Source organism: Mastigoproctus giganteus, chromosome 10, assembly GCF_048544385.1.
Source record: "Mastigoproctus giganteus isolate SK-2022 chromosome 10, ASM4854438v1, whole genome shotgun sequence".
Classification (NCBI taxonomy): Eukaryota; Metazoa; Arthropoda; class Arachnida; order Uropygi; family Thelyphonidae; genus Mastigoproctus; species Mastigoproctus giganteus.
Genome location: NC_143584.1, coordinates 24,799,068 through 24,822,017, shown reverse-complemented (window position 1 = coordinate 24,822,017; position 22,950 = coordinate 24,799,068). Strand labels below are relative to the sequence as shown.

General features: G+C 35.3%; 1 protein-coding gene across 1 annotated transcript in view; it reads left to right on the top strand.

The window, feature by feature from the left end:
• LOC150078878 (RAB11-binding protein RELCH homolog) overlaps positions 1 to 22,950 on the top strand; it is a 450,480-nt gene that overhangs the window by 293,268 nt on the left and 134,262 nt on the right. The window contains exons 16-17 of the mRNA XM_090382879.1: positions 4,430 to 4,599; positions 14,037 to 14,122. Of these exons, the coding sequence (XP_090239005.1) occupies positions 4,430 to 4,599; positions 14,037 to 14,122 (256 nt within the window). The remainder of the gene's footprint in view (positions 1 to 4,429; positions 4,600 to 14,036; positions 14,123 to 22,950) is intronic.

The window sequence follows — 22,950 nt, the reverse complement described above, 5'->3', positions numbered from 1 at the left end:
TCTTGGCGCATTATAGCCTTAGTTGCTAATGCGCAAAAATATCCAAACAAACCAAACCAAACCAAACTATCTCGACAGCGAAATCACCATCACCAAAGACAATGTCTACACTCAACACTATGATAAGAGAGACCATTTTAGCTTCCCAGCTATAAAGCTTATCAACTGGGAGAGCAATCTAGCTAAGCATATCCATGGCAACACTATTATAAATCAAACAAACAGGTTAATACACATCTGCAGTAATATAGACAACATGACGGATGCAATTAAAAAACTTATAGATACTCTCATCAATAATAATATGCCTACCAACTACAGCAGACACCATATTAAAGCAGCCATACTTACGAACCTCAACATACACCACCCTAACGCCAGTCCCTATACACTTATTGAAAATACACTGAAACAGTTTAGAACTATAAATTGCCCGTAGCCTTCCATTACTAGGTTGTCTGAAAATCTGTGTCCATTATCAAATTAAGATAAAAACTTCCAAATTTTGATCTCCGGGTTTATGGCGCTCAGAAGAGGCTCATCGTCTGACCGCACTGTAACTCGACATACCAAACTCTTTTCCCCCCTTCCTAAATCCGACAATCTAAATAATGGGAAATTATCACCAGCAACAAATTCCCAACAACAAAATAATTGTGACTAAGGTATACTATACACATAATGTTTATATCCCTTCATTTAAATACAGTATAAAACCTAGTGACACAGGGTGAAAATTCACTTGGAAGGAGGCTGTAAATATGTACATAGCTATCCCCCTGGACAAACACAGGTCATTATGCCTTAGAAAAGCTATACCAGCCCTGTCCAGGGGATAGCATCCCCTATTTATTAACATACTTCTTATATTTAATTATACCAACACATTTTGAACTGGTATAAACACACCATTTCATTTATATAGGTTCCTTCTGACATCAGAAGCAACCCCCCCCCCAAGCACAAACATAAACCCTCTCATGGGTTTCAAAACACTCGCATTGACACAGGATATATTGCCTACGGCAATTTTAATATCACACCATAATCTATGAAAAGTGTGACTGCACAGTATAATCTAATCAACACACAAAACAACCAGAAGGCGGGAATTGATCCCCTTTTCAGTCTGACCACCACAGAACAAGAAGGAAGTAAGAACCTTTCTCATTTATTCTGATACATACCCGTTGGGCTTTGTGTCACCTATCCCAGTTTGCTGTTTCTGACACTACGTTTGCAAAATGTAAAATTTAAATTTAAAATTTTTTACGAAAATTAAAATTAAATTAAAACATCTATTCTCATTTAATTTCTATTAATTTTAATACTATCACTTAAAAATTAATTTAAATTTTTCCTTTAGTCTGGCTATTGTTCTGCTCAAAGCCCCCGATGAAGTAGCAGACAGATGGCCACGTGAGGGAATGTTATTTGCAATTTTAATTGTTTATTATCATTTTTGTTATTTTCATTGTGTAGCATCATTTTATTTTTATTTCCATTTCAGTAATATAACGTTATATAGGCCTCCCAGACTAAAGCTAGTTTAATTTTACTAACTTGGTAGCTTGGTCCATATACCCTAATTCCCTACAGATAAATACCATTTAATTAAATAAAATCGACCAATATATATAAATAAAAAAAAATAAATTGCAGCCATTATCAACCCACTGCAGGATGGAAGCCTCCTCAACAATTCATGCTGAGGGAAATGGACCATAATCTGCCGCGCTGGTCCAGTGTGGGTTGGCAGATCAACCGTATTTAGCAGTCAGGGGCTTGAACCCCGGTCTACTCAAAGAGCATGTGCCACTGCACTCCCGCTCCTGACCACTCGGCTACGGAGGCCGTAATATATATATAAAATATGTATTGATATTATACAGGGTGTTTCAAAAGTGATGGTCAATAATTTAAAGGTGAACTGTACAGACTACAATATGCAAAAAAGCCTAGTAAACATGGTACTTAAGTGTGTCATTTCTGAGATATTGCACATTTCTAGTTGGGATCCACCACTAACTTGTTTGTTTAGGTTAGGTTATGCTCATTCTCTCCCTTTCCCCTTTCTCAATGCTCTGAGACATAGCAGGCATACCAGTACTTGTCAAAGAATGGTCAACATAGAAAGAGGTTACGGCAACGATAAGTATGCAGACATGCTCTTCGTTATGGTAAAGCCAACAGCAGTGCACTCGAGGCTGCAAGTTTGTACCAAGAAGCATTTCCCTGCCAAAGGCAGCCCAACGGGCGCACATTCATTAGGGTACATCAATGCCTTAGAGGACATGGGCGCTTCGCACATGAAGTACGAGCAGGTAGGCCCAGGAGCATATGTTGAGGAAAGGGTGTCCGAAAGAATAGAACAAAATCCAGGAATTTCGGCAAGGAGAGTTGCTCTGCAAGAGCGTGTACTGAGTCATAGCGTATGGTGAATTTTACATTGCCAATTACTGTAATCCTACCATATCCAATGTGTACGAGGTCTCAGCAGTACAGACTACCCTCCAAGAGTGCTCCCATAGTCAGTGGCAGATCTTAACAGAAAATGTGCATTATCTCAGAAACGGTTCATTTGTGGCCCAATGTTCACTGGGACTTTTTTGCTTATTTTAGTTTGTACTTTTCACCTTTAAATTATTGACCATCATTTTTGAAACACCCTGTTTATTTTTTATATAAAACGTGTATTGTATAGTTTGGGCTCTGAAATGCTCATTTGACAGCCCATAGTTTGCAGTGGCCACAGCTGCTCTCTAAATACCCTTTCTGACTGGTTAAAGTTCTCTGTGAATTCTAAGTGATCAGCATATAATTCTCAGAGCACTTTAGCAGTGACATGATGTCAGTCAATCACAAACTCTGATATATATATATATATATGTTTGTGTGTGTAATTATTATTATTATTATTATTTAATCTATTTATTGGTACAGCCTTTGGGCTTAGGTGGGTTACAAATACCTCTTATACAATATTCAAAATTACACAACTTCTTAAGATAACATATTAATGATATTAAATACATTGAAATTCATATTTAAATTTTAAATGGAATATAGAATTATCTATGGATTGATATAACATATATCCTTCAGAGATTTTACAGTACTGTTTGCATTATATTGTGAATTGAATTTCCGAATTTCAGAAATTTATTGGTTAATTACAAAGATAGAAAGTAACCATAAATATTTATTCATATTAGTAGTGAAATGATGTAAAAAAGTGAGCTTAACAGCATCAACCAGAAAAAAAAAAAAAAAAAAACCCAACACTTACCATATTACTTGTCCATCCTGTCTCACATTTTCTCTAGTGTTTCCTCAAACTTATTAAAATTACCCACCTCTACAACACCAAATGGGAGTTTGTTCCAACAGTCACACACTGGCTGAAAGTAAATTTCCATCTACCCTGCAACCATTCTTCATCAGTTTGAATTTATGCCACCTCATGCGTGTAGTCTGAGCAAGAAGAAGGATTCCATCAGCACTGAGCTTATGCTGATGAGCCATTCAAAACCTTAAACACCTTAATCAGATCTCCTTGCAGGTGCCTAGTCTCCAGAGCCATAAGCCCATCAGCGTGGATTTGTTAAAAGGCGATCGTGTGGTGACTAGTCTGTTTTGTTACAATGAGGTTGCCACTCATATCAGTAAAGCCTTTGATACTACCACATGCACAATATTTGTATAAATTAGAGTAATGTAGCTTTAGGGGGGAAGTACTGCTATACATAGTGGGATGGTTAAGTGGTAGAAGACAAAGAATAGTTACAAATGGTAACTGCTCTTTATGGACCAGTGTGGTGAGTGGGCACCACAAGGGTCAGTGTTGGGTCCCTTACTGTTTTTTAATATTTATTAATGATACTAATGTAGATGTTTCAAGTTTGATGTCTAAGTTTACTGATGTTATAAAATTGGCAGGGTGGTTAACTGTGCTAATCAGGGTATACTTCTTCGATGAATATGTTAGCTACATCTAGCTCCATATGTGAAATGAAAAGTTAATCCTCTCAATAAATTTTATAATAAGTGGTTAATAATGTAGTTTAAATTTGGATTTCAGGAGTACTTTTGGTTTACCATTATATATAGTAATTCTTTAATTCGGTCAGCAGCTATTTACTTTTTTTGTAGTAAATATGCTTGAGCAAAGTAATTTAATTATGACTTTCTGTTGGCCTACTGGTGAGTTTTGGGACACTGTTTTCCTAATTTTCTTCTGTATAATATAAATTAAGCTTCTCCAAATATATATTTTTTTACGGTGAATGGTTTTTACAGAGGTCCTGAGGCAAGCTCAGTTTAATATTGACCAAGTTAGAATATGATTAAAATAGAATTTTAAGTCACATTTAGAGTTTTTCAAATATATAAGTTTTTAAGACATTAATCAATATGTATTCATATTTAGCGTACCAAGAATATTATATCTGCTGTCTCTTGTGGATCCTGCTCAACAGGCTGTTGTTCATAACTTGGTTGAGATGATGCATCACTTTTCTGTTTTGTTTGGAAGGATGTTTATCCAAACCAATGTAAAGCCAAGTTTCTTGAGTTTGCTGAAAGTATCAGAAGAATTAGGTAATGAACATTTCATGAAATTATTTACTTTATAGTATTGGTATAATTGAAAAAACTGCTGACAGCAGCAGAGGAATTAAGTAAGCTAATATTGAAAAAATTAGCTAATGAACATTATATGAAACAAGTAAATCACATAATTCCTCTCATTCTGCCAGGGAGGGGGTTTTTTTTTTGTTTTTTTTTATGAAAAACCCCAAACACAAAAGGTATCAAAACCTATAGTACTTAGTACCATACATGGGTTGAAGGAGAAGTATGGGGGGAGGGGGATGCCGGAAACTTTGCTCTAGAGGCTAAACATGGGTTTCACTACTTCAAGCCTCCAATAAGCAGAGTGGTGGTATTTCACCGGTTGATGAAAGTCATCTACCACCTTGTATATACTAGATGGTTCCAGTCTTCTATTTCACCACATGCACAGTAGGGTGTCAATGATTCCCATGGATGTTAGTTCGTGGTTTATTGATCCGTGTCCAGTAATGGTATAAAGACCAGGAGAGAACAAATTTGGAGACTTGGGAAATACAGCATTCACATAAGATAGAAATTTCTTGGTGATTGGGCCCTTGTCAGTAGCAGTCCATCTGTCCTGCCAAGTCTGAAGTAGAAGGATGGCAATTTATTTCTTTTCCTGCCTGATTTCATTCATGTTATTGATGGAGTGTCCAAGGATAGTTGCTGGTATGCCCCTGGATAAACAGTAGTGGAGGCTCCTTCAAATAACCTCCAGATTGAGTGGAAGGACGCCCGCAAGAACCTGAAAGGCTGAGTTGCTGATTAGACTGTAAGCAACATACAAGGGATATTTCAAAAAATTCTTGCATTTCTTCATTCTTTAGAAAGCAACCTAGAATTGAATCAACTTTTATTCAGTTTGATCACCTGTAAGGGCTCAGCATACCTAATGCAGCATTTCCTCATCTTTTCTATATCCATGTGTTGAGTCTCCAACTAATTCTGGACTGCATGAATAGCATTATTGTTTGTCCCAAAGTATTGCCTTTTTGAAAGCTTTTTCAGAAAGGGAAATGGGTAGCAATCTGAAGGGGCCATAATAGGAAAATAGGTGTAGGTGTGACCACTCATCACCTAAATTGTTGATTGGCTCCATGGTTTAACAAGCCTTATGACTCTGAAGGTTCATGCAAAAGATGATCTCTACTGAGAGTTTTGCATGTTTTGGCCTCAAAACGTATTTACCTTTTATATGTCTTTTTCTTTCTTTTTTTTTAAATCTCAGAAAGCAGATGCTGTCACCTTGGTAATTGCTTTTACCTTTTTAAATTTCTTGTGATGAGATGATACTTCATGATACCAGTCCATGGATTGTGGTTTGGTCCCTCAATCAGAGTAATGAATTCAAGTTTCATGTGGCCGACCGGGCTAGCCGAGTGGGTAAAGTACCTACCCGGCAACCCAAAGGTCGCGGGTTCGATTCCCGCCTCGGGCTTGGATCAAAGTACTGCAAAAACCTTGGGAGGTGCAATATGGCCACAGAAGCCGATGCGCCAACAACTACCAAATCAATCAATCAATCAAGTTTCATGTGTAGTCACCAGTTGACTGACAAACTTTGATTCTTGGTCAAATATTGCAAGTATTGTCGTTTCTCTATTGTTGGTGTGGCCTTCCTTCTTATGTTTTGGTACCCGTTTTGCATGAAATATTTTCATGCTTAATTAATTGTGGAAAATATGACTGATTTGGTTGGTGTCTTTTGTGAGTATTGTAACCCAATCTTATGTTCTTTTAAAATCAAGTCGTGAATAGCATCAGTGCTTTCTCTGATTTTCATGGGTTGTCCAGACCTAAATTCCCCTTTGGTAATTTTACAATCCTTTTGAATTCAGTAATCCAGTTCTTGATGGTATTGTGCAGTGGTCAGTGATGGTTTAACGTCTCCATCGTATCCTCATGTATTTGTCATAGACAGTCCTCTGGTGGGTAAAAAACTGTATTTCATTATTGTGTGGCTCTATGAAGTTTGGTTAGGGTTTCAGTGGGTAGGAATTTTTTAAACCAAAAAAATATATAATAGTAATATTTAAGATGTTATTTTAAAAATTGAGTTACATGAATATATGTACTACTAATTTATATGTATTTTATAATACATATAAAATAATGAACAGATTGTGATACAGTCAGGTGTTTTATGATGCATGCCCTATATCACTTTGTCAATGACTACAAAGACAGCAGAATAGGAATTGTATTAACATATGTATTAGGAAATTAATTATGTTTATTCTAAAAGAATTTTGATATATAGCCGACCGGGCTAGCCGGGTGGGTAAAGTGCCTGCCTGGCAATCCAAAGGTCGTGGTTCGATGCCTCGGGCTTGGATCAAAGTACTGCAAAAACCTTGGGAGGTGCATTATGGCCACAGAAGCCTATGCGCCAACAACTACCAAAAAAAAAAAAAAAAAAAAAATTATATAAAAAAAAAAAACATTTTAGTGTCCGATTCATAAATATATTTATTAGGGCTCTAAGGTTAAATAAAATGTTTAAGCTTTAGAAAAATTTAACTCTAAAAAGAATTCAGTTTCAGAGGAATTAATTTACAAAAGAAATTGCCATATGTTCTGAATCATATGATGCAACAAGCTGTAAGATGTATCCACATTTTTGAAGGCAGATTTTTGTGAGAAAAAAATATTTTATTGCATATATTTGAAAAATACAAATTCACAAATGCTTAGTAAACAAAATAGTGTGGAATGAAGCTTTCACTTGTCATCATGGAATGCTGAAATCTCATCATCACTACTGTCACATTTGTTATTATCATTTTTTTCAGGGGTGGGGGTTATTTTATTATATATATTTGAAATACAAATTCACAGATGCTTAGTAAACAAAATATCCATGCAGAATGAAGCCTTTACTTGTTGCGGAATGCTGAAATCTCTACTCTATTACATCACTATTGTTACATTTATCATTTTCATCTTTTTCAAAGGGTGCATCATCTTTACTGCCAGCGAGGGAATTAAATAAATCTTTATTTGTCCTACCAAATATAAAAGATGGGTATACATTAGTAAGTGACAAATTCCCTTCACAGCAGAAAATGCCAGGGGATTACCATAAAATGAAAAATAAAAGAAATGGCTAAAATATACAAGAAAGGTAAAATATACACGAAAAGATGAAATATAAACTGCATTACTCATCACTACATTTCTGTGTAGAGTCCTGGTAATTGTAATACAAAAGTTCATCTTAACATCACATCCACTGAATCAACTTGTGCGAAATATACACTATTCAATTGTGTACACATAGTTCTTGACAGAAATTCACACAACTACTAGGCAACAGTAGACTCAGCGAGCCAACTGCGGTTTGTTTCCTGTGTTTTGGATCTTCTATGAGCCTTAGTAGGTCAATTTTGATATGTGTTAGGCACTGAATTGATTCAAATGCACTGGCGGGTATAAACTTGTTGGCCATCTTCAGTCTGTTGGTCTTCATTCTCAAGGATTTGGCGCCTCTTAATGCAGATGGCGGGATGTGCCACGGGATAAGTATTACCAAAGCTGCCAGAAGCATAGTGATGATATCGTGCCAGTCATCATTTTGATTGTGGTTATTAATCATTTTCAGACAATAATGTCTTGTAAATGCTGCAGTTTAAGATGTTCAGAAAGCTGCATGGTCCTTAACTGTTGAGGGAGATGGTGCTTATGGTTTGACCACTTCAGCAGCCAGAATTCACTCGCATATATTCTCCTAATGTGGGTAGGGGTGGCTGACGCCCACAATTCGGTGCCATACAAAATTACTGATTCCATGTTTCTTGAAGGACTGGACAAGTGTGTTTTTCACTAATTTCCGTGAATTTTCACACTTGTGAAAATGTTGGTTGCTGCTGTGGTTCTTTTGGTATGTCCATCTGCTTGGTTCACTCCTTACAATGAAAATCAAAATAATGCTTTAACGGGTTTGTTAATTGAGATATCCAATAATTGGTTAGCTGAGACTTCCTGGAATCACAGCGAACTCAGTATTTAGTTCCACCTATCCTTTCTGTTGCCTCCATTACATGTGATCTCAACTGGACACACTAAAGGAGACTAGTTTTTTATTAGGCCACTTAGACATTTTGAACATATTTTCTTTAGCCAAAACTAGAAACATCACTGCATGCACCTAGTATACTTTCAGACCATAACATGCAGGAGAATTTTACACAAAATTTTCTATAGAAACAAATGCATTTTGTGGTCCGGAAAATATAGTACCCATTTGTTCTCTCTGCTTTCGCTGTTACAAAACTTATTTTTGAGAAACTATATACTTGACTGTGTATACAGTAAAATTCATTTAATGAATACCACCATAACAAAAATTTCACTATAATCTCATTACCATTATTCTGTGAAAAAAACTGTATCTGAAAATCATGAATTGTTAGTGCAGGAACAAATGAAATCTAAAATTTTGTCACCATATCTGAAACTCATTGAGAGTGCACCCATTTTGCAAATATGTCAAGGAATAAAGAAACACCAACAGCATTTTCTTTTAAAAAGAAAAAGAAACAAAAAAAAGGAATCCTTTAAACATGGTATTTCCAGCAGCACTAAACTTTTATCACTTCTGCTGAAAATAAAAAGCATAAACACAAGAATATAATATAAATGAAATTATTAATCACTTCCATTTTCAGATTTATAAAACTATTTAGCATGTGAAATTTACAAACTTTTATATGTGCATGTAATTTTGTATTATTGCACATTTTATTTATAAAATAAATAATTCAGAAAGAGCCTCTTTATAATTATAAGTATAAAAAAAACTGTCATATTAGGGCCATCAAAGAACCAATTCAAACGTCCACTTGTAATATGTGCTTAAATTGCACGTTTTCTGTTCAATTTGCCTGTTTTACTGGATAAGAAATAAATGAGCCGTACATAATTTACTGTAATATTAACGGACATAATGGCAGTAGTCAGCTACCCACTGAAAATGACAGTGATGTACACTTCAGCTATCAGTACATTTTACATAAATAATTATACATAAACAATAACTTGTGACTTCAAAAACCAGTTAAGTAATATGCTTAAATGGTTACAAGGTTCAGAAAATAATAGCCAACAACCTTTCACCAGCAATTAGCATGCAATAGATATTTTACTGATGGGCCTAGTGGGAAAGTTGCCCCTATTGCCAGGTTACCACTTTCACTCCTGACTTGTCTGACAACTGTTTCAACCTGTGATTAGATCAATCTAGATTAGAAAGGGCAGAAACATTTTTTTTTGGTTTTCTTCTCACTATGACTGAATTAATCAGCCTCCATTGAAGGTTGCTTGACAAAAATATCCAGTTTTTCCTCTGTCAAATTGGAAGAAAAAGTTTGAAAAAGAGGGTGGTTTACCTTCTAAGTGTATTAAAATCCGAAGTCACATATTTGCATTCGGGAACCAGTGAATGTATTAAGAGGGCTATTAAAAGGCTAAAGAACAATCTTAGGAAGATTTTGGAAAAGATATGAAAAATAAAGGTAGAAAAATATTTTAGCATTTAGTGAAAAATATGAGAACAGGGAAATAAAACTAAGGTAATCAGAAATGATAATCTTGATTATTATTAATGGTAGATGGCTCTCTGTTTTCTAACTTATCCATTAATGCTGGTGTACCCCAAAGTTCAGTTCTTTTTCCACTTGTATATTAATGACCTTCTTCCCCCGACTGGAAATCCTATCCATTTTGTTTAATGTTAGCACATTGCATTCCACCTTCCAGTTTGAGGAATGTTCCCTGCTCAAACAGCTTTAACTACTTGAATATCCACTACCAATTCCTTAAATGCTGATCACCAGGTAATTTTCCAATGGGTAAAGATAACTTAATTAATTTCAATCCTTCGAAAACCTGGTTCTGTCATATATCTTTCAAAATAATTCTACTACTCCCATGCTTATCTTCAGTCGCACTCAGATTTCTAGACATGGTTACATATCTGCACGGCAACCCAAAGGTCGCGGGTTCGATTCCCGCCTCGGGCTTGGATCAAAGTACTGCAAAAACCTTGGGAGGTGCAATATGGCCACAGAAGCCGATGCGCCAACAACTACCAAATCAATCACATATCTGCATTAGAGAATACATTGCTTCTAATCTCTCTTGACATAAGCATATTATATTTTATATTGCTTCCTCTGCATAAAAAAAAAACTAGGTTTTCTTTTTCACTCTTGGCATTACTTTTCTTCTAAACTACTCACACTGTACAAATCTCGAATCCCTCCTATCGAGAAATATACTTCCCACATCTACGGTGGTGCCCCAAAGCCTTTCTCAGGCTTTGACTCTATTCTCTAGAGGGCAGTCAGGTTAATTAATGATCCATCACACAGTCTCTCCATTCTAGCTCATAGATTTTTAGGTTCTGCTCCATTCCTTTTCTGTAGATACTTCCATGGGCACTGCACTTCTGAATTAATATCTATACTTGCCAAACTCCTTTCCAAACACTGCTGCAACCAGTCAGCATCCATTTGCTGTCCAACTTAAGACTCACTGAACTCTTCTTCTTCATTTTTCCGTTCAACTTCTGTTTTCTGGAACACCCTTCCTTCATTTATATTTCTTATAAATTGCAATCTACGGAAATTCAAGTCTAACATCAACAAGTATCTTCATTTTTCCCAACTTTCTTCTTTCAACCCATGCACAGTATTTAGTAGTATAGGTTCTAATACCTTTTGTATTTGGAGTTTTCATTTAAAAAAAAAAAAAGTTTATTAAATCTGATTTCACTATTTTGAATGAACTATATTCAAAATCAGATTAGTCAGAAGTTTCTGATGCAAGTTAAAATTAAATGGATTTGGGACGCATTACAACATTAGATATACAATTCCTCATAATTCATTCTGCTCCATCAAAAGATTGATCCAAGAACTCAACACTAAGGATTGTTTTTTTTTTTTTTTTTTTTGTTCAACCTAGTGACAAATGCTCTTTTTCCAATTTTAAAAAATCTGATACACCTCTGGGACAGCTTTTTCGAAACTTACTGGCCGCTATTAGTGAAATGTTTAAAAATGTATTGTGTCCAAATGAATAACTAATCTGTGTGTGGAAGGAAAACTTCATTGAAACACATAACAAGGGTTGTGTGTGCATTACCTTAGAAATGGCTGTGCTAACTGTATAAAGTATAATATTCAAAATTAAACAGATTTGGGATGCATTATTATGCTCCCTCCAAAGATTGATTCCAAGAAATTGGCACTAAAGCTTGGTCTTATGTCAAACTTATAGATAAATACCATTATCCATGATCCCTCCTGAGTTAATATCTTTTTAAATTGCATAATATCACCTGAATGAGCAAGTCTGCTATACACTTAAAAATATGGACACTGAACAGCTGTTTCAAATCTTACTGGCCTCTCATCAACTGTACACTACATTTGCTACTAGAGGTCACTGCTGGCTGATGAGAACCAGTAAGCTCCAAAACAGCTGTCTTCTTGGTGTCTCAGATTTTTAAATGCATAGCAGGTTCACATTCTAAATTTAAAAAAGATATTAATAGCTTAGGTGGAACCTTGGATAACAGTATTTGGCTCTAAGTTGGACATAATACTAAGCTTTAATGCTGCATTCTGGACATCAATCTTTTGAGAGAGCAGAATATTCTCCACGATCAAGTAATGCATTCTAAAATTGATTTTTAATTCTGCATTGAATTATCTCCTGCAATCCTGTATTATCAAGTTGAAGTTGTCTAATGCAATCTAATTTAAATACATTTTACTTTATTATTATGAACTTGTACCTCCACCACCCATCTAGTGGCAGTACAAATTCATATTCATGGATTTTGACTTCTGCTAACTTAAATTCCATATGTCTATACAGAATTTTCACAAATTAATAGTGATTTTGTAAATGGATTTGAACAAAACTGGTTCTTGCTTTACATTATACTTTTATTTATTTGATTTGCTAACTCAAAAAGTTTTTGACATTTTTGAAAAACATTTTATTTTTTATTAACTGTTATCTCAATCAAATCACTTTAAACCTGCACAGCATGCAAATTGTCCTATGAGTACAGTTCTATAGCCATAATATACTGATACAATATGACCTAAGGTGCATATGTGCCACAAAAGCCAAACATCAACAACAATGAAATCATAAATTTCTTCACTAATAGAGACCAAATACCGATCTTCTATATATTAATACCTCCCTCTATATATATTTATTCCATTACTGATTGAACGCTGTGCAGTTGCTATAACAGTGAAATTGTTATTCCTCCTCTTGCCAATATAATTTTCTCAGAGGATAACCAGAAATTTTATTTTATTTTCTTTATGTTTCTTTCTGTAACCATGAATGAACGGGGGAACTAATATAATTTGGACAGCTATTTTCTCACGTAAACAAAGTAATCAGCTTACCATCCTCATTTCTGGACTACAAGAGAAAAATGTTTGGCCAAAATCAAGATCTTACTCACTAAACAGTCCTGATATTTAAACCATGGCAAAGTTTCTAGCATCAAGTTAATATATCCTGTAAGAACTCTTGTAGGTCACTTATTTGCTTAAAAATAGAATTTGTAATTAATTAAATAAATTTATTTTGAAAAGTCTTTGCTGCTGCTTTATAATATTAATGTTTTAAGTTTTTTGATATTTATATTAATATACTAATTTCATGGTCAAGGCCTGGATTTAATAAAATCTTAATTTTTAACTGATAAAAATTAAGAATTCAGTTTTTAAAATTTTAAAGTTGGCCAGTCTGAACATTACTCTGTTGCTTACATTGTATGACAGCTCGATCTTGATGACTGCTCAAGACCACATTCAGAACCCAGTGCACATCATGAAATTTATTGGTTGTGCAGACACTCTTAAGATGCTCTTCAAGCAGACTCACCATTTCTCAAGTATCTGTATAGTTTCTTACAATGCTCTCAAAGCATCTTAAGAAAATTCTCTCTCAAAATCCAGAAAAGTGAAGTAGAACTAAAACAAATAAACTGTCATAGCACTGTCTTATCTTTGAAATAAATGAAAGATTAAATTTTCGATGATGCCATTTGTTCTAAAAGCACTTTGATATCATGGCAACTTATGATGAGGGCAGTGTTTTTTCTGCTGTGAGTATAAGGCCATTACATTTACTAGGCAGTTTAAATCCTGCTGGCAAAATAAAAGTTTAAAAAAAAATTTAAAAAGCAAAAATGAAAAAGTCCTTACTTCACATATTTTAAAAAATGAAATTGTTCAGTAGCCTATTATTTAAGTGGAACACAAATTAAAGTATGTTACTGCTAATGAAATATAATTTTAATCAAAAAGTGTTAATGCAAGAGAGAGAGAGAGAGAGATTTTTTTATTTCATTGGTTAATTGATTTCTTTTCATTATTCTAATTTAGATGCTAGAACATCTATGGAGGATTCAGTCTTAACAGATGCCACAATTCCTGTGTACACTGCAGGAATTCTGACTGCTTTTCATCAGGTAACTAGTTTAAAAATAAAATTTATAGAAATGTAACTGTTGGTAATATAAAGTAGAAAAGTTTGGAAAATGTCAAAATAATAAGAGTCCTCTTATGATACTGACTTAATTATTTCATTACAATTTGTTCATTTCAAATTAGTTGGCAGGACTGTTGTGCATTCAACTCGTGTTCCTCAAAGAACCTGTATATTTATCATGGTGGACAGTTGCTTTGGCAACTTAAGTGTGCCTGCCAATATTGATAAACATGCAGAATTGCCAGTTTTACCTGATCTGCAGTTTTCAGATATGCTTAGGCATTTGTGGCACCCTCTAGTGGATCAGGAGCCCAAGAGTATGCCAGAAAAACATGCTACATACCATTACACCTCCTTCAGCAGCCTGCACTATCAGTTTGCAGTATAGGCTGCTGGAGGGTATTAATTACGCCAAAAGATGCAAGGAAGCAAAGTTATTCTCCTCAGCCAAAAAAAAAAAAATCCCTGAATCAATCACAATTTGCTAATTTCTAAAAAGTAGCAATCCACTTTGAACATTGTTGGACTCTCTACCTCAACTACATTGGAAGGCAACTTATTTCAGAAATGCACTACCCAAAGGCAAACCTCAAGAGATCTAATGCAAAATGAATGAGGGAAGTATTTCACTACTTCCTCATTCATTCTGCTCACTTCATATCTGCTTGTATTGTGACCCCCTAAACCTTACTCATTTTCTGAACCACTCCATGTTCCCTAGTCTGTGTAACTCCTAGATTTCTCTTCTCCAAATGAAAATTCTTACATTTAGCAAGATTAAACTTCATTTGCCATCTTTCAAATCATATCTTAACTGTCATTAACATATGATTTGAACAACCATATGTTAAAATGTGAAAGCAGACCATGTGTTAATGACGTACATGTCGTTAATACATGGTCTGCAAGCCATATTTAACCATCCTACCAGATTTTAAATCAATGGAAAAATTTTCTGTCAAATAGATTCTTTATGGCTTCATAATAGTAACTAACCTAGGCAGGATTTTCCATTAAAGCGATGCTGTGATCTATTTAGGAATTCATTCTTATCAAGGTGTCTCTGTGTTGCATATGTGATAACAGATTCCATTATTTTGTCCACTACAGAAAGCAAACTGACCAGTTTGCTTTCTGTAGTGGACTTAGTCTCTCCATTATGAATGTGTGAGACATTAACACTTCTCCAGTCCAATGGAGAATTCCAAATTACCTTGAAGTCTAGTTCAGTTGTAGCAATCATAATGGTATCAAAAAACGGGATGCATTTCTGTCTACATCAGGAGCTTTCATCTCTTTCAGCTTCATAGTTTTTCTGATAAGTGCTTCTCAGAGATCATTTTATCACTATTCTTATTGCATTCTGTCTCTTTTTCTGTGTACCTCCCTGTTCAAATGTGCCTTCAATTGTAAAAATGGATGCAATATTCTTGTCAGCTGATCCGCAATTCTTGCTGGGATTTCAATGATTTCACCATTTTGGACCTACAAAGGACTTATATGATTTACTGCCTTTGTTTTTGCATTAACATACGAGAAAAACTCATCCTAATTTTTAGTTGTTTTTTGCAAGTGATCTGTAATAGTGTAACATATCTGCTTAGAGTTCTCATATGTAGTAGTCACATGATAAACTGTAATTATCCCATGCTTTCTTCTTAGGCTGTATGAGATCCGTCAAGTCCTTCACCATCCATCTTAACATCCTCCTTTTGTAATACTTTAGAACAAATTTACCACTAGAACAAATTTGTAGCCTACAGCATAATTTGTCTAAACACTTCTCACACAGCAGCATTTGTGTCCAATGACCTCAAATTACCATCCCTTGCCTTTCACTACTGAAATTTCCTTGGACATATCCAATTTACAACATTGTGGTTCCTGAACAACCAAATCTTTGATAATTTTGGATCTTTAGTGAAGACTAAGTCAAAGATATTTGCCTTGTGTGGTTTTTACGATATGTTAAAGTTAATGATAAGGAGTAAGTTAGTCACCTGTAATAAGGCTTTGAAGCTTGTTTGGCCATTTAAATTACTTAAATAGATCTATATTATATTCCACAATCAATTCATACCCCAACTGTTAACTTTACGTTAGCTACTGTATCCAAGTAGTCAAACAAGGATATAGAAGTAGAAGTGTTTGAGTTGACCATGGTTCTATCCCACAAGGCTCCTAAATACTGCTTCTTCTGTCTTGTCAGCTCATCTAACCTTAAGTAGCCATCTTAAAGTATAAACAAAAAAAATTTTAAAAATGTGTTAGTGGCAAGTCCTGTGCCTCCAATGGTTTCCTCCATATGCACATTCTTTCATTATTGCTGAAAAGCATAAATCAGGACTCATTAGACCATGTGGCTTGCCTTCAACCCTTCTGTGTCCATCTTTTGAGTTCTTGCCATCAACTCATCCTTATTTTCTATTTATTGATTGATATTTGTGGGATTTGTGAAGATCACTTGCTACTGTAATGCATTCTTTGTAAGCTTATTCACCTGGTACAGGTAATGCTGTCTTTGTTAGAATGGGAAAGATATCTTTCCCATTATAACAAAAATCTTTAAACCCATGTACTATACTAAGTATTATATATATATTTCATGTTTGGGGTTTCATTAAAAAAAAGAGAAAAAAAACCTATGACATCTGAATGCAGAATGGATATCAGCTCTCTCTTTGTAGGAAATGCAGCCTCTGAGCTTTCTTGGAAGCAATTTACCTTCAGTGTAGATCTCTCTCACACTTACTCACTCTCTCTTAACAGCATAAGTTTTCTCAACTTGCACCAGTTAATGCCACACATAATGCTGAAACAATAGTTGATTCTAGATATGCAAAGATGACTCTGAGACACAGCACTACAGAAGTGCAGTAGCATTGTTTCTGAACTCCTAGCTCTCAAAAGCTATATCATTCATCTCTAGTATAATACCTATACACTCTGTATGCAAACTGTCTCTGGACAACATTGAAACACATCAGATTTCCCTGCTACAGCAATGCAGACTCTTTGTGTGTTATAAACTGCCCTTGCTAGAAATAATTTGACTGTGCATCCTCTGATGCAGCATTTCCCAAACTGTGTTCCGCGGAACACGAGTGATGTGAACAAGTGTTCCGTGAAAAAACTTAATTAACAATTTAAAAAAAAAATAATAAATAAATTTTTGCATATTTGTAGAATACACCACTTTTGCATGATTGTAATTTTTAACATTATTATTATTTTGTTTATTTTATTATTATTTTTATTATTTTTATTTTTTTCGGTTATTAATACACTGGCGTAGACTAATAATCAAATAGATCGTGGAACACTTATTTTGGCGGGCTCTTGCATAGAGAAGTATGCGTAGAGGTAATGACATCTACGAAAAAGTAGAAATGTAGTGATCTAATATGCCATTCGTATACAATTTAGCCCAGAGTATACATGTGCTGAAGGAGAGGGAGAAGCTACCAATATCATAACTAAACTCACTTCCTTGTATAAATTTTATTTTTGATAATCATCAGTATTTTGAAATATCGTTAAAATAAATGACCATGGATTTGTGGTTGAAAAAAGAACTTTAAAACGAGAAGCAAGTACTTCTAGTATTTCAACTGTGGTCGATGAAAACGAACACAATATTGTCACATTTCAAAGTGAGGATGAACAATCGCAGCCTTTTGTTCCCCAAAAATCCGAAGTGAAAAAACAGGAACCAACTAATAAAAGCCCAAAACGAATGTATAATGACAGCTATTTGAATTTCAGCTTTACATGTGTTGGAAATAAAGATGCTCCTGATGCATCATATGTAATAAAATATTAACAAACAGTTCTTTGGCTCCTGCTAAACTTGTGTTCCATAAATATATTGTGAGATAAAGTGTTCCATGATTAAAAAAGTTTGGGAAATGTTGCTCTGATGAATCATGTTTAGAAACAAATTCAGGGAATTATATAAACTGAATCATGATATAAAGATATACTGGATCCCCAGTCATATGGATCTAGTGTGGATCTTTGAGCTCCAAAAAATTCTAATGAAGAAGAAATACAAAACTTTCAGTTTATTCATTTTATGGGATTCAAAGTAGTCTAGAAAGAAACAAATTTGGATCAATCTGTGAAGAGAACAAGCACGTAATAAACTGCATAGAATAAAACCTGAGCTACACATATATCAGATTTCAGTATAAAGAGTTTTCATTAAAATCAGCAGGAAGTAGTTAAGGTTGAAAATTAAATATAGTTTTATCACACACAGTGACTTTTTAGTAAGAGCAGAGCCTCCTTTACACCCAAACTGTGAAATTCAGTTTATGGTATGTAATTTCCTAACAGACCTCCCACATGCTGAATCCACCCAAAATACATCTTTCCAATCAAGCCCTGACTAGTAATCTCTGTTAAATTTGTCTCAGTTGCTTGGGGATAATGCAAATGAGAATGATCTCTTCAATCACCTAAAGGAAATTGACTATGTGATCAAGTATGACATTAGAAGATAAATATTTGCATGCTTTGCTCCTTGAATAACATTTCAAATAGAACTTCAGTTGTGTGAACCAAGTAGATGAGTGTGACATTGCCAAAATTGTGTGGGACACCGCAGACCTTGCTCAGGACTGAAGGGATTTGAACAAGGAGTTAAAATATCGCAGTAAGTGGCCACTTCTAATGACTAAAGTCTAACATTTTGCCAAATTATTTTGAATCGAGAGCTTTGTGTTGATAGATCAATTTAAGTTGCAGCACAACATATGTTGTCATAACAAAACCTTCTTGTATCAAAAGATAGGAACAATATAACCATTCTGGAGTGATTAAATTCAGCGTAGCGCGAAGTGCATGAAGGATACACAGAAAGATATTTTTAATGTAAATGAAATTGGAATTGTTTTTAAACTCATGAAAAACATTAAAATTCATTAAAATAGTATTATCAATTAATCAGTAATAATTTATTGCCTAGACTAGAAAAGTGTCTGGGCAGTAAATTATCAAGAGAGAAATCGTGTTACAGTTCCAATTTGTCCTAGAAAAATCTAAAAATGTGCAATGTTTTGAAAACACTAAATAGTTAGCTGTTCAATATAGTGTAAATGAAAAAGCTGGGGTGACATGAGGCTTATCTGAATATGAGTTGCTTCGTGATTTACAGAAACGTGATCAAAATGTTCTAGTTAATTGTGTGGCACACAAAGGGGATGAAAGCAAGATAAAAGTTGTGTAACTTGTATTTCTTCCAGAAAAACAACAAGCATCCTTTGAGCCACAGATCAATGTGTTATGAATTTTCAAATTTCATTTTCGAAATCGATTTTAAATTGCTTGTCCTGAAAGAGAGAAAAGTTGCAAGATAACATTATTGGTTGCAGTAGAAAATGTAGAAATTATGCAGGATTTGGTACAGAAACTCATAGGACTGATTCTGTAAAACTGATGCTAATGTTGATGAGACGTGCTTATTAAGCATTACCAAGAAAAACCCTAGTCACTAAAAGAGAAATGCCTACACCAGGTTTTAAGATGAGAAAAGAGGGAGTTACAATTGCTATGTGTGTGCAAATGCCACTAGGACACACTGACTGTCCGTGCTCCTGTAAAACCTACCTTGTACAGGGTTAGAAATGATCAACGACCTCCTGACCAGAGGTAACAATCAACTAGATCTCATTCTTGCCTCCTTTCCTTGCACACCTGATTACATGCCAGAGACTTATTTTAATTCGGACCACAAGCCAATTATTGTTCTTTTACAGATACCTGCTCCGAACTTCAATGTTGTGAATTCAACTAACACCAGAGTAATACTGGAGTTAGTCCCAGGTTTTTGAGCATTGCTAAATGTGTTGAGGCTGCCTCTGCCATCCCGTGGTCAGTCCTAGAAAACTGTGATCTTGAAATTGCAGTAAATCTGCTTACTAATTGGCTTAAGACGATTGCGACATTTGCAGCATCAAAGAAAATTTCTATTATGCCTCGGTCCAGAGCATGGTGGACTCCCCATCTTAATATGAGCTTCAGATTAAAACAGCAACTGCACAAAATATGGAAGCAGTCGCAAAGTGTTCAAGACAGGATAGCCTACTCTAGAGCCCGTGCAACATTCAACAAGCTGAAATCTCAAGCAATTAAGAATTATATGGACACCACCCTTCATAGAGGAAAAACCCCCTACTTTGAACAGCCTTCTGATTTCCCCCTAAAACTTGAACCTGACCAGTGGCTAGACTTTATATCTAGATTTGCCTCGAACTCGGAACAATGTGCTGATCTTGAGACACCAACAACTGAAATCCCACCTGACACGCTATCTGCAGTATTAATTTCCAGGGAACAGCTTATTGCCGCCATAAATTCTACGCCGGCTTCTGCTAAGGCAGGTGCAGATGAAATACCCCAATTCATTATTAAATGTCTTAGCCCATACATTTTGGGTCCCCCTTCTAACTATTTTAATGCTATTTTGTCAAGTCATTTCTTTTCCCAGCAGTGGAACTTCTACCTTGTGAAGCCTATACCAAAAATTCAATCTCCTACTCTTCTTAAGCATTACCGGCCAATCTCGATTGCCTCAAGTCTTCTAAAACTCCTAGAGAAGGTACTTCTCCCCATTCTAACTAAACAACTTCTTCCACATCAGCCTCGCCAAATCCACTACTCTCTTCCTCATAGATCCACTGTGACTAATCTCTTAGCCACCACCAGCTCTATCCTCTCTGCGTTAGAATCTCATGCAGAGCTTGCAGTCACCTATATAGACCTCGAAGCAGCTTTCGACTCAATAAACGTTCCTGCAATGCTGAAGCTACTTTCAGACCATTATCAAATCAAGGGAGACACTCTACAGTTCCTCACTTCACTCCTTCAAAATAGAATAATTCGGCTTACTGTCCACGGCCAAACATACGAGCAATGTCTCTCTTCAGGAGTGCCACAGGGTGGTGTCTTATCTGGGCTCTTGTTTACAGCGCTTATCTCACCACTTGTTGAGTCCAGGAATGATACTCTGTTATGCTGATGATATGAAACTCCTCACACTGATTTCTCCACATGATGATCTTCTTATGATAACAGCATCAATTAACAATATACTTCTGGAATTTGCAAACTACCTCAACCAGTTTGGACTAAAAATAAATCCAGAAAAGTCTGAATTTATGATATTCTCATTAAAGAAAACACCTTCCTATATTCAGCCAACACTATGCAATTTCCCTATTCCCATCATCAAAAAACATACTGATTTGGGGGTTCTTTTTGATCCCAAGCTCTGCTTTGGTAACCACATGGAAAAGCTGCTCACCCAGGCAGCTCGACTCCGATGGATGGCCAAACGGCATTTGCATTATATTAATGAAGTAACGACCACCAGAAGATATATAAAAAGCACAGTGTACTCTCCGCTTCTATATGCTGCAGAACTATGGGCATCTACTGCCCCTAGCACAATTTGACCACTCTTTTCTACTGAGTTTTGGCTCTTAAAATGGGCCATAAACAAACATAAACTTCCTCCACAATTAAGGACAACTGAAATGGCCAGTTTGATAAAAATTCACAGGCTTCCCACACTGATTAGTGTGTAATGCCTTACCACAACTGTAAAATTGATCACTGGCAAGATCTCGGCACCATCATTCTGGGACCTGTGCTCTTGGAGCGTCCCTCAGAGCGACTCCAACTCTGTGCCCACATCTCAGCCGCCTCCACCTATCCGATAGGCTTCTCCCATATCAGCTACTTTTATGTGCCCAGTCTTTGGATGCTGACCTTAATAAGTTTTCTTGTGATAAGGAGTACAGACGCCGCATCCTTAAATTGTACTTCCCTGTCCCTGATCCTTCTCCTTGAAACTCGCCTTAATGCCGCAAGCCAGCAGTATGACATGAAGATGGCTTACCAACCAACCTTGCAGTTTTTCACCTATATATCCTTTGTACATTGTGATGTTTATAATTGTATTATACTTTTGAGTGTTGAGCTGTATTTACTTTTATTCGTTCACATATGCATTTTTATATTTAATTTATTAATTTATTTTTCTTATATATTGTAATATTACTGTTAACCCCTGGCCTTGTGGCCGTGAAGGGCTTATTGCAATGTATCCATTGTATTACTATTATTATTATTATTATTATTACAATAAAGATTTCTATAAATGTGGAAGACCTGCCTCTATCATAATGAATTTGCAAAACAGATCTCATGGATTTAATCCATACAATTTAGAACACTTATGCTATGGTTGATGACACCATAATCTCATCACAAATTTCAACGATGACATTATTGACAAGGTGAAGAATCAGATAAGTGAGAAAGATGGAAGTGAAGATGTAGAACTGAAAGGTCTGACAGTTAAATACTTCAAGCTGCTAAACCTTTGGATCATTTTTTATAAAACCAGAGGGCAGTCACAATACTGTTTTACAAATTGCAAAAATTGAATGTGATTTGGAAAAACACTTGTGATCAAAAAACAAAAAAATTAGTACAGTAGAGCATCAGTTATCTGGAATAATTGATGTCAGACCTCTTCCGAATAGCCAAATTTTCCAGATAATCGAACTGGAAAATTTTTCTGGTAAGATTACATAAATTTAATTATCGTAAGGTAATTATTTAATATTATATATTAAATAATTTAATATATGATATTAAAGTGGCATTTGAAGTGGCATCGAAGTGGCATTTGCACACATAGCAATTGTAACTCCCTCTTTTCTCATCTTAAAACCTGGTATAGGCATTTCTCTTTTAGTGGCTAGGGTTTTTCTTGGTAATGCTTTCCATAATAAGCAC